The 18,226-nt window shown below is 41.2% G+C and overlaps 1 protein-coding gene and 1 non-coding gene across 2 annotated transcripts; one reads left to right on the plus strand and one right to left on the minus strand.

Annotated features, from left to right (window-relative positions):
- The first annotated feature begins 12,104 nt into the window (after window positions 1-12,104).
- Window positions 12,105-12,176, plus strand: TRNAT-UGU. Its single transcript has one exon. It is a non-coding gene; the product is annotated as a tRNA-Thr (tRNA).
- Window positions 12,177-12,688: 512 nt separating this feature from the next.
- Window positions 12,689-16,648, minus strand: LOC103936520 (B3 domain-containing protein Os01g0234100-like). Its single transcript, XM_018644817.2, has 7 exons — window positions 16,531-16,648; window positions 16,337-16,420; window positions 14,890-14,912; window positions 14,539-14,701; window positions 14,235-14,441; window positions 13,669-13,759; window positions 12,689-13,562 (listed from the first exon to the last, which is right to left on the minus strand). Exons 1-7 carry the CDS (start codon window positions 16,564-16,566, stop codon window positions 12,859-12,861), a joined length of 1,308 nt encoding a protein of 435 aa, XP_018500333.2. The 5' UTR covers window positions 16,567-16,648; the 3' UTR covers window positions 12,689-12,858.
- Window positions 16,649-18,226: the final 1,578 nt, after the last annotated feature.

Below are 18,226 nucleotides of genomic sequence, written 5' to 3' on the forward strand. Positions count from 1 at the left end.
GGGTGTATGAATACACCAACGTGATCTACTCAACCTCAGGAACATCCCCATATTTTTAAAATAATTTTTCACCGCCGCACGCGCCCCCACGCGTTGGCCAAGGCACGGCGACACGCGCCGACCACGCGCAGGCACGTGCCTGGCACGCTGACGGCATCAATTGACGCCGTAAGGGAATATTCCATTATCCCTAACGGTTTCCGTCAACGGCGTCAGGAATATTCCGTCAGACTTGACGGAATATTCCGTCGTCTTCTCCGGCGAGCCTCCGGCGCCGTCGCCGGCGCCGGAAAATCGGGAAAATTTCAAACTTCGATATCTTCTTCGTTTTTCAACCAAATTTCACAAAATTGGTACCAAAATGAAGCTTACAACGAGAGGAACATAATCATACCACTTTCAAGTGCTAAAAACCACGAAATCTCACCTGGAAAATCACCCAAATTCTGGCCAACCTCGAAACTCGTGATCCCAACATCCAAAACCTTCAAACGAACCACCCCGAGCCTCCTTGGGACATCACCAAGCTTCCTACAAGCTTGAAATTTCCTAAAACGTGAGAAATCACGTGTGCATGAACAGTACTCGAAATCGAGCATCGTGGATTCGACGTGAAAACGAAGATGTTCTTACCTGAAAAAGGTATGGTTGGACTCCTACAAGCCTCACGAGCTCGAATATGTGCTTGGATTCCACGATCTGTGAAGGTTTGATGGGTGTGTGGGTGTGTCTGTACGTTTCAAAGGAAATGAGAAGGGAATGGGGACTCGGGACAGTGTGCAGGAAACAGGAGGAAAGGTTGTGGTGTGTGGGAAGGTGTGTGTGGCCTACAACATGCCAACCAAACTAAAAAACAACCAATAAACGTAAAGAATTCGAACTAGGGGCAATTTTATCTTTTCACACGTACGTTGTAATATTTCTGGGACGGGTTGTCACAACCTACCCACCTTAATAGAATTTCGTCTTGAAATTCAAAACAACCAAACAACAACCCCTAGTGATCAAAGAACAACCGAGGATACAAATCCCTTATCCGATCTTCTGTTTCCCACGTAGCTTCCTCGACTGAATGGTTCCTCCACAAAACTTTCACTAAGTTTACTGTCTTGTTCCTCAGAACTTTTTCTTTCCAATCTATGATCGTCACCGGTTCCTCGTCATAAGTCAAATCTGGATTAATTTCCAAGGGTTGAGGAGGTATCACATGAGACGGATCAACAACATAATGTCGAAGCATAGACACGTGAAAAACGTTATGTACTCTAGCCAACTCCGGAGGCAACTCCAACCTGTAAGCTACCTCACCAACTCGCTCTGTGACCATGTATGGTCCAATATACCTGGGACTCAACTTACTTTTCTTTCCAAACCGCACGACACCTCTCCATGGTGAAAGTTTCAGAAATACCCAATCTCCGACCTCATACACTCTGTCCGTAGCATGCCGATCTGCTAAACTCTTCTGCCTGTCCTAGGCTGCCTTCAGGTTAGACTTAATCACCTGAACATTCTGAGTAGTCTCCTCAACAATCTCTGGGCCCACTAAGACTCTTTCTCCGACCTCTGACCAACACAACGGTGTGCGACAAGATCTACCATACAATGCCTCAAATGGTGCCATGCCAATACTCGAATGAAAGCTGTGGTTGTAGGCAAATTCCATTAAATCCAACCGCTGGTGCCAAGTATCACTAAACTGTAGCACCGAAGCTCGCAACATATCCTCCAAAGTCTGAATAGTTCTCTCTGATTGTCCGTCTGTTTGAGGATGATACGCCGTACTATAAAGTAGTCTCGTACCCAAAGCTTCCTGAAAAGCCACCCAAAACTTGGATGTAAATCGTGGATCACGATCCGAGACAATACTCACAGGGACACCATGGTATTTCACAATCTTCGAGATAAACAGCTCCGCTAATCGGGCCAAAGAATACTTCACCCTCACTGGAATAAAATGTGCCAACTTAGTAAGCCGATCAACGATCACCCAAATGCCGTCAAAGCCATTATGTGTACGCGGAAGCTTGTACACAAAATCCATAGTGATATTTTCCCATTTCCACTCTGGAACGGGAAGCGGCTGCAACAACCCAAACGGCTTCTTCCTTTCCGCCTTAACTTGCTGACAAATAGTACACCTGCTCACATACTCAGCTATCTCCCTCTTCATACCCGGCCAATAATAAAATGGTCGAATGGTATGATACATTTTAGTAGCTCTTGGATGCATGGCGTAAGCCGAGATATGTGCTTCATCGAGAATTGCTTTCTTTAATTCCAAATTATTAGGCACGAACATTCTACCCTCTTGCATTAACATGCCATCCGATTCACGAACTCTGAAGTCTCTCCTCCTCCCTCGATCTCGAGCTTGGATTAATTCCTGGGTTTCTCTATCCGCTACCTGAGCTTCAAGCACCCGATCAACTAAAATTGGCCTAACTTGAAAATTAGCAAGTAAAGCCACATCTCGATCTTCAGCTTCCAACCTCACTCCCGTAGAACGTAAGTCTGCCAGAAGAGGAACACGACTGGCATACAATGCATTAATGCGGCCCTGAGACTTCCTGCTAAGTGCATCAGAAACTACATTTGCACGACCAGGGTGATAATCAATCGTGCAGTCATAATCACTGAGCAACTCCAACCACCTCCACTGTCGAAGATTAAGTTCCTTCTAAGTAAAAAGATACTGAAGACTCTTGTGATCTGTAAAGATCCTACATTTCTCTCCATAAAGGTAGTGTCTCCACAACTTCAATGCAAAGATGATAGTTGCTAACTCCAAATCATGTGTAGGGTAATTCAACTCATGAGGTTTCAACTGTCGTGAAGCATAAGCAATTACCCTACCATGCTGCATCAACACACATCCCAAACCATTCAAGGAAGCATTGCTATAAACCTCGAAATCACCACTATCGTCCAGGAGTGCCAAAACAGGTGCATGAGTGAGACAATACTTCAACTGCTGGAAACTCTGCTCACATTTATCATCCCACTCAAATTTAACGTCTGTCCTCGTTAATCTTGTCAGTGGTAAAGCAATCACAGAAAAATCCTTAACAAACCGCCGATAATATCCCGCAAAACCAAGGAAACTCCTCACCTCAGTGACGGTTCGCGGTTGCTCCCAACTCTCCACAGCTGCGACCTTCTGAGGGTCCACCAAAATACCCTGAGCAGAAATGATGTCCCCTAAAAAAGCAACTTGTTCTAACCAAAACTGGCACTTGCTAAACTTAGCGTACAATTGATGTTCCCTCAACCTCTTCAACACCAAAGTAAGATGTCGAACATGCTCCGCTTTCGACCTCGAATACACCAAAATGTCGTCGATGAAAACAATAACAAACCTATCCAAATATGGCTGGAACACCCGGTTCATTAAATCCATAAAAGCAGCTGGTGCGTTCGTCAACCCGAATGGCATAACCAGAAACTCGTAATGACCGTAACGAGTCCTGAACGCCGTCTTAGGAACGTCATCCCTACTAATCTTCAGCTGATAATATCCAGACCTCAAGTCAATCTTAGAGAATACACAAGCACCTCGAAGCTGATCAAACAAATCATCGATACGTGGCAACGGATAACGGTTTTTAATCGTCACCCGATTCAATTGCCTATAATCAATACATAGCCTCAAAGTTCCGTCTTTCTTTCTCACAAACAATACTGGAGCTCCCCACGGTGAAGTACTAGGCTGAATGAAACCCTTATCCACTAATTCCTACAACTGAACTTTCAATTCCCTTAACTCAGCGGGAGCCATACGATAAGGAATCAAGGAAATAAGATTAGTACCTGGAAGCAACTCGATAGTAAACTCCATATCTCGATCTGGTGGTAAACCAGGTAAATCCTCGGGGAAAACATCGGGAAAGTGTCTGACTACTCTCACATCCTCAACTCTACTAGGAACGGCCTCAACCAACACCACATGAGCTAATTACCCCTGGCAACCCTTAGACAACAACCTTTTCGCTCGCAAAGCCGAAATAACGCCATGTCTCACCCCACTTTGCTCACCCACAAAAGTAACCACATGTAGTCCAGGACGATGAAACGTAACTATTATCCCGTAACAATCAATATTGGCACGATTGAAATGCAACCAATTCGTGCCCAGAATCACATCAAAGTCAACAATGTCTAACGGGATAAGATCAGCTGGTATAACCACATCCTCTACTATCACTGGACATCCTGGGTACACACGATCTACTATATATCTCTCTCTTCTAGGCATAGCAAACTCTAAATCATACCCTAGAGGTGTGGGGCAAGGTTGCGTCACTTGAGCAAATGTATGAGAAATCACAGAATGTGTAGCTCCACAATCAATTAATACTCTAGCAAAATAACCAAGGATATTTAACGTACCCATAATCAAATTCGGATTGTTCTGAGCATCCTGCAGAGAAATATTATGAATACGCCCCTAGGTCTGCTGTCGTCCACTGCGACCTCTGCTCGTCTGACTACCACGACTCTGAGTTCCACGCCCCTGACTGGGCTGACCAGACTGCCTCGAAGACCCCGCACTACTCGCAGCAATCTCTCCCGGCTGAAACTGTTTTCCCTGAAACCACTGAGAACCGCCTGCTGAAGCTGGAGGATACGGCATATAGCTGCCAGGATACGGAGGATAACCACCCTGAGAATACGGGTCCTGGGGATACTGATACTGTCCCGGGGCGTAAGGAACAACATCACCCTGGTAGTGGTAGGCACCACCTCGACCTGCCTGTCCATAACTACCCGGACCCTGAATCTGCTGAATCGGTGCAGGTGGCGGCAAGAAAGTCTGCTGCGGCTTCTGCTGCTGACTCTGGGGACAATTCGCAGCCCGATGTCCCATCTGCCTACATGTAAAGCAACCACTGCTGCCACGCCTGCACTCACCAAAATGCCGATTATTACATCTGCGGCAAACTGGAGCTCTGCCTCTACCACCCTCACCCTGTCTCTGGCCTTGAGCACCACCAACAAACCTACCTCCTCGTCCCTGACCAGTGGCACTGAAACCACCGCTAGAAGAACTCGAACTAGTGCCACCCTTCTTGAAGTTCTGTGTCCTACGAGGCCCGAGCGACGCTTGACCTTTACCCTTATCATCTTTCTTCTGATTACCATCATTCTCTTCCTCCTCACTCTCACTCGGCATGTTTTCTGAATCCTCGATCCTCAACAATATCTCGTAGAAATCCTAGTAGGTATCACAGTGGGTAGTGGTCGCCATCAAACGCCACTTCTTCTTAGTGCCTAGGCGGAAACGACGAAGCATCTCCGCTGGATTGCCCGCAACATCTGGATGGTAGCGAGACAGATCAGTGAATCTCCGATAGTACTCATTTGCCGTCAACTTCCCTTGTCTTAACTCAGTGAATTCCTGCTTCTTTCGATCAATATACTCAGGAGGCACAAACCTTCTCTTGAACAACTCTTGAAAAACATCCCAATCAGTCCTCTCAGCTGGAGTCAAACGGCGAGATTCCTGCTCCCACCAGGCTGTAGACTCCTTACCCAAAAACCACGATGTCGTCTCAACCCACCTCTCGACAGGAAGGTTCCCCTGATTGTGCAACACACGAAAAGTCTTCTCAATGTGCTCTAACCACCGCTCTGCACCCTCGTGACCCTCGCTACCTTCGAACTTATCCAATTTCAAATTGTACATAGTTTCTAGAGGAGTCCTCTAGGGAGGGCGGATCGCCGACTGTATAGCGGTAGCAATAGCTTCCCCCAGCTGGGCAATATCGGGGAAACTAGGCTCATCAGAGCGACGTGGTTCCCGACGAGGCGGCATAATTCTGACAGAAGACACCAAAACCATTAGAATACTCACAAAAGCACAGGACTGCCAAACCTACGCTCTGATACCAAACTGACACACCCCGACCGAGATCAGGGCGTGCTGGCCGTCACGCGCAGGTGACGTAACCATGTGCACAGTGCGGAAGCTAATAAAACAATAATGGAAATAGTAATACGAATAAATAAAAACTGGTTTACATGAAATGATAATAGGTGCAAACGTAAGTGTGACACAAGTTCAGAGCATAACGCCTAAAGCAGTCCAAACGAAAATGACGCAACAACAGTACACCCGAAGGTGGCCCTACGCTGGTGATCGTCTGTCAGAAATGCCGGGAAAGCCCTTTGGGAAACCACCAAACCTGCTAGACAACTAGAACCTAGAGGGGCGCAAAACAAAAGCGTGAGTGGGCAAAAACAAAACTTTTCGAAAACCATTTAACAAACAAGTTCTAACCCCTCGCCGTAAAACCTGTATACTTCCCAGAAAATAAACATATGTACATATATATATATATATATATATATATATACCAATAATGCTCCAGGATATGCCATGCCAAAACTCACAATGAAATGCAAGTGCTCAGGTGAAAATCATATCAATATCATATAGTCTGACAGCCGGAGTCACCTAACGTGACCTGTACGGCTGAATCTAGAGCTCAAATCTCAATCTCAATAACTAAACCTGCCCACAAGTCGGAACCACCTAAAGTGGTCTGTACGACAAGCCTGGGTGTAATACATATAAATGCTCTAGTGCTACGATCACGTGAAGGCTGTGCGAATAATCGCGGGTCACCTACGAGTCGGAACCACCTAATGTGGTATGTACGACAGGACTGTGCACCTAACTTGGATCCAAGCTGAGCGTGTGGTGCGGGAGGTGAACATCACGTGAAGGACTGTGCCCTACTCTGAGCGGGAGCACTAACACCGGGGGTGCAGGTTATGAGCTCTCTAAGCATCTCAAATCGCCACTGAAAGTAAACATGAATAACACTTACCTGGCACTTACCTGTGCGTCCGCAGCACCCAATATGCATATGCATATATATACCACGAATAATACAACTAATGATGCATAAATAACGATAACCTAATGCATGGCATATGGCAAATGACAATTCAAATCAATTTCTGGGAAAATATAAGTATATAGGTATATACGGAAAACCAAAAGCCCACTCACTGGTATGTGGAAGGGTCGTAGCCCCCCGCATCGAGTGACCACGCTCGTCCTCGGGATAGGTATCACCTATATGCGAAACAACTACAAAAACGTTAATTTTAAAGCACATAACCAACCTTTTGAAATAACTTCTCATACAATGCTCAAATGGGGTGTATGAATACACCAACGTGATATACTCAACCTCAGGAACATCCCCATATTTTTAAAATAATTTTTCACCGCCGCACGCGCCCCCACGCGCCAGCCAAGGCACGGCCACACACACCGGCCACGCGCAGGCACGTGCCTGGCACGCTGACGGCATCAACTGACGTCGTAAGGGAATATTTCGTTATCCCTAACGGTTTCCGTCAACGGCGTCAGGAATATTCCGTCAGACTTGACGGAATATTCCGTCGTCTTCTCCAGCGAGCCTCCGGCGCCGTCGCCGGCGCCGAAAAATCGGGAAAATTTCAAACTTCGATATCTTCTTCGTTTTTCAACCAAATTTCACAAAATTGGTACCAAAATGAAGCTTACAACGAGAGGAACACAATCATACCACTTTCAAGTGCTAAAAACCATGAAATCTCACCTGGAAAATCACCCCAATTCCGGCCAACCTCGAAACTCGTGATCCCAACGTCCAAAACCTTCAAACGAACCACCCCGAGCCTCCTTGGGACCTCACCAAGCTTCCTACAAGCTTGAAATTTCCTAAAACGTGAGAAATCACGTGTGCATGAACAGTACTCGAAATCGAGCATCGTGGATTCGACGTGAAAACGAAGGTGTTCTTACCTAAAAAAGGTATGGTTGGACTCCTACAAGCCTCACGAGCTCGAATATGTGCTTGGATTCCACGATCTGTGAAGGTTTGATGGGTGTGTGGGTGTGTCCGTACGTTTCAAAGGAAATGAGAAGGGAATGGGGACTCGGGACAGTGTGCAGGAAACAGGAGGAAAGGTTGTGGTGTGTGGGAAGGTGTGTGTGGCCTACAACATGCCAACCAAACTCAAAAACAACCAATAAACGTAAAGAATTCGAACTAGGGGCAATTTTGTCTTTTCACACGTACGTTGTAATATTTCTGGGACGGGTTGTCACAGATAGACTCATATAACATCTTTAAAACATTTCAATTTCATATATTTACTATTATTTCATTTCAATTTCTTACATCCGTTAGTCAATCGGTTAGTTTGACCTTTAAAATGATGTGACAGTCAAATATGTACACATGGACTAAAATATAAATTATAAACCACCCCTTCACACTCGGTACCCAGCTATCCAGCTAGTTCTCGTCGGAAAACACAAACCATGGCTGCTGCCGTGACCACGACGTCGAGCCCACTCTTGTTCGACTCCATCCCATCTCCTCTGTGCTTGTCTGCAACCAACAATCCCATCTGGGTTTGGGAAGCTTCTTCCGCCGCTCTATAGAACTTCAACCTCTTCTTCCTCATGCAACATTTTTCCTCCCTACAAATCTCACACATTTGGGCAGCTCAGCGTGGCGGCGAACACAATGAGAAGGAGAATGCTGAATAATGAGTGGACCCAGGAATTCATGGAAAGAATGAAGAGATCGAAAGAAGGTTGATGGGGGATGTTAAATGCGGCCAGAAATAAATTGGAGTGCAGATCTTAATGCTCTGCGTGTTGGGTTCATCCTAACTTTTTATAGATTTTGGCATTCGGGAAGTGGGATTTGGGAAGCAAATGAGATTTTCATCTGGGATTTTGCTGACAAGTGTTTCAATAGGAGTGAGAGTGAGAAATTAGGTGTTTGGGATTTGGTTAGGAAAATGGGATTTGGTTGATAAATGGAAATTTCATGGTGCTAAAGGGATTGTGGGGTTTTGACCTAAAGGGGATTTGAAGTTGCTACCATGGAAGAACTGGATTGGAGAAACAAGTGGAGAATGATTGCCGATTCAAAGAAGGACCAGTCGCAGCCATTTCTCTGATTTCGGTGAAGTTTAGGAAGGTCGAACACAGAAAAAATCAAATAAAAAAAACATACTTATAACAAATAACTACTCCGAATACCGTTTGCTGCGCCGACATCCTCGCCGTCGCCACTCGCGATCTCGTAACCATGGTGGGCGGCCCATTCAACAACGTCCCCCTTGGTCGCCACGACGGCCGCTCCTCCAAAGCCTCAGTCGTTGAAGGCACCCTCCCCCGCCCCGTCATGTCCATCTCCTAACTCATCAATGTCTTCGGGTCCAGGAGTTCCTCAGTCCAGGAAATGGTCGACCTCAGTTGGCCTCAAACCATCGGGTTATCCCACTGCAGCGAGTTCAGCTCTTCGATCTATAACTACAGCAAGTCGGCGTAGTCCGACCCGAATTACAACCCGAGATTCGCGTCTGAGTTGCAGCTTGCCTGCGTGGATTTCAAGAAAAACCCGACGCTTTCCGTCTTAACGACGTTATGACGCCCAATCGAGAGCAGAGCTCTCTGACTCGAAACGTGGGGTACACTCTCCCCAGTTTTTTCGGCGAAACCCACAACCTTCCAGGCCGTTCTTAGGCCATTCTTTGGCCACGACTTAGCCTAAGAAGGGTACACTTATATTCCTTGTTCTCTGATATACGTTTTGATATAAATTTTTGTATGTTTTGGTGGAGATTTGAGTGTTGAACGGAGCCAGAATTTTCCGGCCTTCTTCCTTGCAGAATCCGGCAACAGGGAGAAATGGTGAGAGATTCTTTTAATTAATTTTGATTGCTAATTTTTGGATCAGGATCCTCACCGGATCATTTTGTAGGGATCTGGGGATCAAGTAATTATATCTATTCTTCGTATATCGTGTGGTCAAAAATCATTTAAAATTTAAAATTGAATATAAATCGTACTTAACGAAAACTAACTGCACGATTTACGATGAACATACATGATTACTTGATCCTGGGATCCCCACAAAAGGGATCAGCGAGGATCCTGATCCTTAATTTTTATTCCCATCGGCAAATGAGTAGGCCCCAATCCTACCTCATCATCATTTAACAGCGAAATTGACAGAAAATTTAATAGAGATCTGACACTACAATGTTTAAAGTATGAGATATGAGATTCTAGTTCGACACATAGTTGAGGTGGTTTTGTGTAATTTACACATTTATTTAAGTAGAGAGAAATTCCGTCAAACAAGACTAGATGAGATGAGATGTTATTTAGTACTTCTAGTAATATTTCTTTTCACAGGTAAGTGAAAGATCTTACATTCGATTCTCGTTAAAGAAGAATTTGAACCACATTATTATTAGCCTATTATAAGGCTTAACTCACTCATGTATATTTAATATAGATAATATCATTTGTTTATAAAAAAATAAAAAATAAAAACCCAGATGAGATGAGTATATTTTCAGAAGGGACTTTTTAGGGTATTTTGAACCAATTTCCCAATACTCCTTACCTTACCAATGATGATGAACATGGTCACTATTTTATCTTGTGGAAATTTATTCATAATCTAACCATAGGCCAATACAAGTTGAGGGCGGGGTACACAAAAATGTCTAGACAACATGATTTTTCTCTTGTCAAAGCTCAAAAATAAATAAATAAAAAAATAAAAAATAAATAAAAAAAGTCAATACATATCTATTATAAAAAGTCAATACATCTTATTCTGCCTCAGATACTGGCCTCGTTTGGTACACCGTATATAACATCCGATAAGATTATTAATACAGAGTCGGGTGTTTGGAGCCCTCTTGTATTAAATTGAACTAGGCTAATTTAATCTGTTTCACTTATTTTATACGACATACACCCTCTTAATAAACTTGTTAAAAGGAGGCGTATAATTAGTTGGGTCCCTCTCCTTCTCTCTCGCGTGAACTTGATTCTCTCTCGCTTTCCCTTGTCGTTGCCGTTCTCTCCGCCTCCTTCTCTCGCCAACTATGTTGTCCCCGTCTCCTCTGGCCGACTCTATTCTCCTCGTCTCCTCTGGTGTAGCAAAGAGATTTGGGGAAGGCAATATCAAAGTTTAAAATGACAAACAAGATTTTGTTCTTGTTTTGTATCCATTTGGTTGTGAATTTTATTGGCTCTAAAAAAAATTTCCTTTTTTTTTTTTTTTTCCATTAATTACCAGTTTTTATCTTAAAAGTAATAATATTTTGAATTCCTCTTATCCGGTATAGTACTAAATAGAGTATAAATAATATGGTTATGAGTCTGATACTGCACCAAACGTCAGACTAATTTAGTTGGCACTATCTGATGGCTATTTATCACATCCAACTGAAATAGTCAGTACAGTTCGAGCTGCCAAACGAAGCCTAAAACACAAAACTAAGAAAAAAAACACTAAAGACGACTTCAACGAGCCAATGCACTTTATTTTGACTCTTTTGAAGGTGGCCATACTGCACCAAATGTCAGACTAATTTAGTTGGCACTATCTGATGGCTATTTATCACATCCAACTGAAATAGTCAGTACAGTTTGAGCTGCCAAATGAAGCCTAAAACACAAAACTAAAAAAAAAACACTAAAGACGACTTCAACGAGCCAATGCACTTTATTCTGACTCTTTTGAAGGTGGCCTACAAATCTCATCAAACACAAACTCTAAAAGGTTATTTTAAAGGGAACTATTATTAGCACTCCAAAAATCTCATCCTACACTTCTCACAATTGTATTTTTCTTTCTAATTATAGAAAATTTGGAGTACAAAATAAGATTTTTGAAGTACTAATAACTTCTTATTTTAAAAATACTATAGATTTTGCTAAGAAACTCACACAAAACCAACGCTTCATCAACACAATCGAAGTATCTGGTCTCAAGTTACTTATATAGAGCTCGGTATTACTTGTATAAAAACTATATAAATAAATAAGTTTATCCCACACAGACAGTTATTTTAGTTTTTGTTGATAAAAGTGATTAATTGGTGATGGAGCCTAGGTCCAAGCAAGGCATGGTGTTTGAAATTTGTTCACCACCATATGGTATTGTGAAATCACCTTAAGCACACTCTAAACTACTCAGGTTAGTAGGTCGCCTGCACACTATGAGTGGGTACCAAATAAAAGTAGTAGATTAAATTTATAACAAATCCAAGTTCACAACACAAACGCCCCTATAGCTTAGTGGTAGAGCGTCAATCTTGTAAACTGAAGGTCTGTAGTTTGATCCTGCATGGGGGTATTTTTATTATTTTTGTTGCTCTACGTGTTAAATTTATAAACAAAATTTTGTAAACTAAATGACATAGAAATTGATTTGATTATTACTTAAGCGTTGATAAATGTGCTAATTTATATTAATGACACATATTTAGTTTACAAATTTTGTCTACAAATTTAATTTCTCTGATAGGACATATTAACGCGGGTTAAGACAAATATTCGAGGCAACCATTAAAAGACACATTTGCTTTAAAAATATTTCCTCGGATATGCTTTTAGTTGCAATTTTTTGGGGCATGGAAATACACAACTGACTCCAGTATCTGATCTCACATCAACCGCTTGTGTGTTGTGTAAGAGAGGAGGAGCTTTGGCAAATAGACTATATATTCATATGGAAATTACAAAAGAGAGAACCAGAATGAACAATAATTCCTCCCTACTCGGTACCTACTGATACCTCCGGTGAACATAATTCTACCGTCAAGTTACCCAAAATCACTGCAAGTTCGTAACTACCTTGCCGATTTCCATGCAAAAGATTACCAATTGATCGATGCGCATGTGACTCCACAGAGAAGGCAAGAGTCATGACACAACGTTTCTTCACCATGTAGCTTTGGCACGGTTCTGGTCCTGAATTACCTTTTACTTATACCAAAAAAGAACTTAAAAGAACGAGAGGCATTGAAGTTTTCTCATCACCAAGGGGCTTTAGCCACCTCTTGAAACATAAGCTCAAGCTTCTCTGAACTCGTATTTAGAGTCTTCATCTCAGAGTCGAGCCAATTAATTCCGCTCTGAACTTCCACAAGCTTTGCCTCCAAGTTTCTCTTCTCTTCTTCTGCTCGGTCCTTTTCAAGTTTAGCCTCTTTAAATCTTTTTGATTTTAAAGCAAGACTTGCGAGATGGTCCAGCCGGGCACGCAGGAACCCAACATTCATGCCTAAATCGTCAAAGGCTTTCAAAGTCGTATCCCAAGTGGAAAAGTTACCTTTTGAGGTAGTTCTTTTGCAGGCCCTGATGGCATCTGCAATGTTGACTGTCTCAGAAATTACTCCAGCAACCAGTTTGCAGTTCAGACCCTCGATAAGTTGTTCATGAAGGAAAGCGTTCTGACTGCAGCAAAGCTCATAGTACTTTCTCAGAATGTGCTTTGAAAACACTGAGTTTATGTTTAAACCATTGACGAGAACGTTGAAGTTCTCCATGCAGTTCACTTCTTCAAAAGTGACAACAGTTTCTGAAAGTCTAAGTCCATCCAGAACTTCAAAATCGAGATTTTCACTATCATTTCCAGAATGGTCTGATGACGGACCAGATTTTGTATCAAAGGCTATTGCGTTGTCCTCAGGAATAGATTCCAAATTCTCACTATCTTCCCTTTCACATGCAACAATGTCTCCTGCATGATTTAATTTAAAGAAATGATACAGGGGAATCAAGAAAGTAAGAATCGTAATTGTCAAGACATTTAGCAAAACAACTTGGTCAATATTGAAGGGACTTACCAGTATCCATCTGTTTAGTGCAAGCATCTAATCTCAGCAGGCCAAGAGCACCGTCCAAATCATCTGAACCATTTGATCTGACAATGTACACCTAAACAAGTAGGGAAAAAAAATTTGAGTTGTTCGTATGGATACATAAGTAGCATCTTAAAGCGGTGAAATTCCTATAGTCTATGCTCAACAGCCTGGATTTAAGGGATCCACTAGAATTCTTAACTTTAGTGAATCAGTGTTATCCTTTCTCTTAAATTCTCCCTGATAAACATTATGACAAATCCGGATGTACAATTAACGAAATTGTTCTAACAAATTGCAAGATAAACATTCTAGTTATCGTCACAAACATAATAGCCACCCTAGCATCTAGCTTCTGTATAAACTCATTGATAGCAATTTTGATTTGCATGCTTTGGTCCAAAATTATGACAACATTTTCTAAAGGCATTGATTGTCTTCTCCAATTCAACAATTTTAACATGATGTATCATAAGGCACTTGCAACCTAACAATTTGTAGAATATTCACAATGGATGCACACATACACATTTCAAGAAGTTACCAATAACCTTAAGCTTGGTAGGAGTGAGTACATGGAAGACGACAACATCTCCCTCCAGCAGGTCGTGAGCAATCGAAAACCGTCTCCATCCACCACTCAGTCCCACCTTCTCCAAAAGATATTTCGTGTAGAACTCCTCCCCACTTTCGTCCTCCAAAACAATCATTGTATCTTGTTTTGGCAAATGCTCACAGCAGAACTTCTTAGGAAGACCCTGCCAAACCAAATTTAAGTTCCCATAAATTACATCTTCATACTAGTCCATGTATGTAAATAACACAAACTGTGAAGAGAGTGAGATTAGGGTTTACAAGCCAGAATCCTCCGGTAACATGTGAAGGCAGCATAACTTTGAGCAGGACAGGAAGCCTAGGATCTAGGGTTGCTTCCACCTCCTTGGCTCTTTCCAGAACAGAAGACTGTGCTTGGCAAGTATCATACAAGCTATCTACTGTAGCTCTCTTTCTTTTATTACTGTTAGTAAGAAGACTAAGATTAATTATAATAGCAGACACGAGTCAGGTCAGTTAAATAAGACAGTTAATCCGCTATATGCACTCAAGTTTAAACCATCGTGTAAATTTAAGTAGTTTAGGGTTTAGGATATCGTCGCGTAAAGAACATTTATTAAAACTAAAAAGAGATTAAAATATACCACTGACCTTTTAGGATTGGCACTGACCACCTGCATTCAAGAATTTGCAAGGTTTTTCAGTTAACTCAGTATTTGCATCAACTGAAAGGGAAGAGGAAACATTAATAAAACAATTAAAGAAATTAAAATGCTCACAATTTTTTACAACCGAGATAGAAAGGAGAGGAGTAAAGTTCTTTTTTCTGGAGAAGACAACAGAAAACTTGCAGTAATGATTTGTTCTACAATTTACCAGAGGATTAAATTTTGGAGTGATGCTAGGGAGGATTTTTTTTAAACTAAATTGCAAATCAAATGATGTGTTACTGATAAGAAACAAGCACGTTAATTGATACTTAATTAATAATCCAATCATCTACAACCACATCATTTAGTTTGCAAATTTGATTTAAAAAATTTAGTTTCTCTAGCATTATTCTAAATTTTGCCTTGTGAAGACCTATAAACGACGCTCAACAAACACGTGGCAGTTGCCCAGTAATGCCACTACAGTTGTGCAGCTCCCTCACTAACTCCTACTGTCTACCTAACTTGTAGAGCAAGTAAAATGGTAATTTCATTTTTTTTTCCTTTTAAAAAAGGAGGACAACGTGTAGAAAATCACTATTATCTATTTCTTTCGAATGTTGGAAAAACTCACAGAGACATTTTAGCCTTTCTCTGACCATAATTCTGACTTCCACAACAATAACGGGTTTTGAACTTAAGACCTCCACACATATTTGTAGTGGTTGAATGAAGCTTTGTAATCTGCTATTTACCATTAGACCACCAACTTGTGGTTAAATGGTATTTTTCTTTTGATTGTGTGATTTCTGAGACACTCAACAAACACGTGGTTACTTAAATTTTGATAATTTTATTCAAGAAAATACTTATTGCTCAAAAGATTATTGCTAACTTAATTTTAAAAGAAAACAATTTATTTTGAAATTTGAACTAAAAAAATAAAAAAACTAGGATAAGTTTGCAAAGTAAAAGAGCCACCACGTACAGGCAGTTAACCCATTTCCCTTTTTAAATTATTTTTTTCCTTTGAGCTCCATGTTAACATGGATACACTCGAAGCCTTAAAATTCAATTTTCCATGCTACTACTTTGTATTTTTATTTTTCAAAAGACAAAAGCCTATTGAGCTAGTACATTTTAGTCCGGCCCAATACAAAAAATATTGTTTGAGACCCAAACAGTTTTGAGGATTTTCGTAAGGCTTAATTGGATTATCAGTTTTTGTAGTGATTAGGTGGTTTGAAGATACAGTTTGTCCCAAAACTTTCCTAGCAAAAACCCGTTTCAAAAATTTCATAAAATTCGATAAATTTCGAACTTAATATAATCATGAAACCATGTACAGTTCTAAACAAGAAAATACGAAAAAAGAAGAAAAATATGTGCACAGGAATTGGTAATACAATAAGAAAACATAGAACATTATATATGGTGTTGTTTCATACAATGCTTTTAGTCGTCGGTTTCAGACATGAAGATTTCTTGCTAAGCAACTTTTCCTTCTCCTTCGGTGGCCTCCCCCTATTACTCTGCTAAACTCACTCATATCAGCAGAAACAAAAAACAGTCAAAAACTCAGATAAAGTAAAAATAAACATCCAAAAATCTGAGAGAGAAGAGAAAGGAAGAAAGATTGGACCTTGGAGCACTGTTTCTGATCTTGAGGAACAGCCATTCTCTCTCTCTCTCTCTCTCTCTCTCTCTCTCTCTCTTTGTTGGTGCTTAGTAACAGTCAATGGCTTACTCAGTGTAGAAAGATGTATATATGATGAAAGGAGAGAGGGAGAAGACGAAAAGACCGTTCGATTCAAATTTTTGTATTTTCTGTCAGACTCTCAATGACCTCGAAGCTTGCCTAAAATGGAGCCAAATTTTCAAATTTAATAGGATTTTTGGGAACACCAGGGCCAAAAGTAACTTTTCATACCATTTTAAAACCTTTAATTAGGGAGGGGTTGGGTAAAAACACAATACTTCTCTCCGTGACGTGACTATATTTCTCCGCACAAACGTCGTAAAGATTATCTTTAAACAAATTCATTTAACTTGGACACCGTAGTCATTTGTATGCGTTGAACAAATCAACAACAATTGTAGTAACAAAATGACCGTTTATTTTTATAATAAATCATTAATTTGTATGATTCATATGAATGACTAAATGAATATTTTTATAAATAATATAGAGAATGAAAGATTTCGATTATGATACTAGAAATGCTGTAAAAGACGTTAGGCGCTAGTCGGACGGTGACAACTTGGGGCCTATCCTCTAGGCGGTTAGGCGGAACCTAGGTGGACTAGGTGAATTTAAGTAAATCTATTATTTATCTTATAAATAAGTGTCTGCTTATATTAAAATATATATAATTTTGTCATAAACTGCAAAATAGAATGACAAATATATTATAAAGTATTCAAACATGATAAAAGCATAGGACATGACACGCCCCAATCCCGGTGTCCGAAGGACAACGGGATGGCCACGTGCTGGTCAACACTCGAGGGTGACACCAGAAGTTGGTGGAGATAATGTATTCATAAGGAGGAGGTCGGCCATGGGTGCAGGGTTTTGCCCTACACATGATGGCATCATTGGCCAAGGTGAGTCGTCTGTAGGATGGAAGAGAAAAGAATAATCCCAAATATAGTAATTATATTTTGGGAAAATCTTTGGAAATATCCTTAAGTGGATATGATTGGAAATTCTTGCTTATTTGAGTTAATCTTCAATCATGAGCATATTAAAGATAGGATTTGGTAATTCATCTTATCTTTGCATTTGACTTTTCTCCTTGTCATGGACAGAAGAGTTTGATGATGTCGTAGTCAGCTGCTCATGTCTTCAAGAGCTGGAACTATGAGTGGATTAAATGCGAGCCTTGCCAATTTAACAAGGGCATTCTTGTCTTCTACAGAAAAATTCGACGTGGCAACTCTATGATTTTTGAGATTATTTTTTACTCCAAAATTCCAACCGCAACTTGAGAATGAAATTACTTTCCAACCTACCAACTCTTTTTCCCAATTCTTGGCTTTATAGTAAACATCCATCACCAGCTCACCATCACAAGCAGCAACCCAATCAACCAATTCACGAAATGACCCCAAGCTGTCTCCTCTTGGTCGAACCTCACAACACGTTTTGCCTTGTACTTGGAAATAAAAGATGGAGTAATCTTCAATAGGAGTGTCATCATACAAAGGGTTATCTACATGTCCATGTTCAACGATCTCATCGAGAACATACTCAGGTAAATTAGTTAAGTCAGGCAGTTTTCGATTGGCAGTGTTGTCAAATGATGGGATTCTTCATCTAGTGTGATCCCGTAAAT

The sequence above is a fragment of a genome, unplaced genomic scaffold (assembly GCF_019419815.1).
Source record: "Pyrus x bretschneideri cultivar Hongxiangsu unplaced genomic scaffold, Pyrus_bretschneideri_v1 Contig96, whole genome shotgun sequence".
Classification (NCBI taxonomy): Eukaryota; Viridiplantae; Streptophyta; class Magnoliopsida; order Rosales; family Rosaceae; genus Pyrus; species Pyrus x bretschneideri.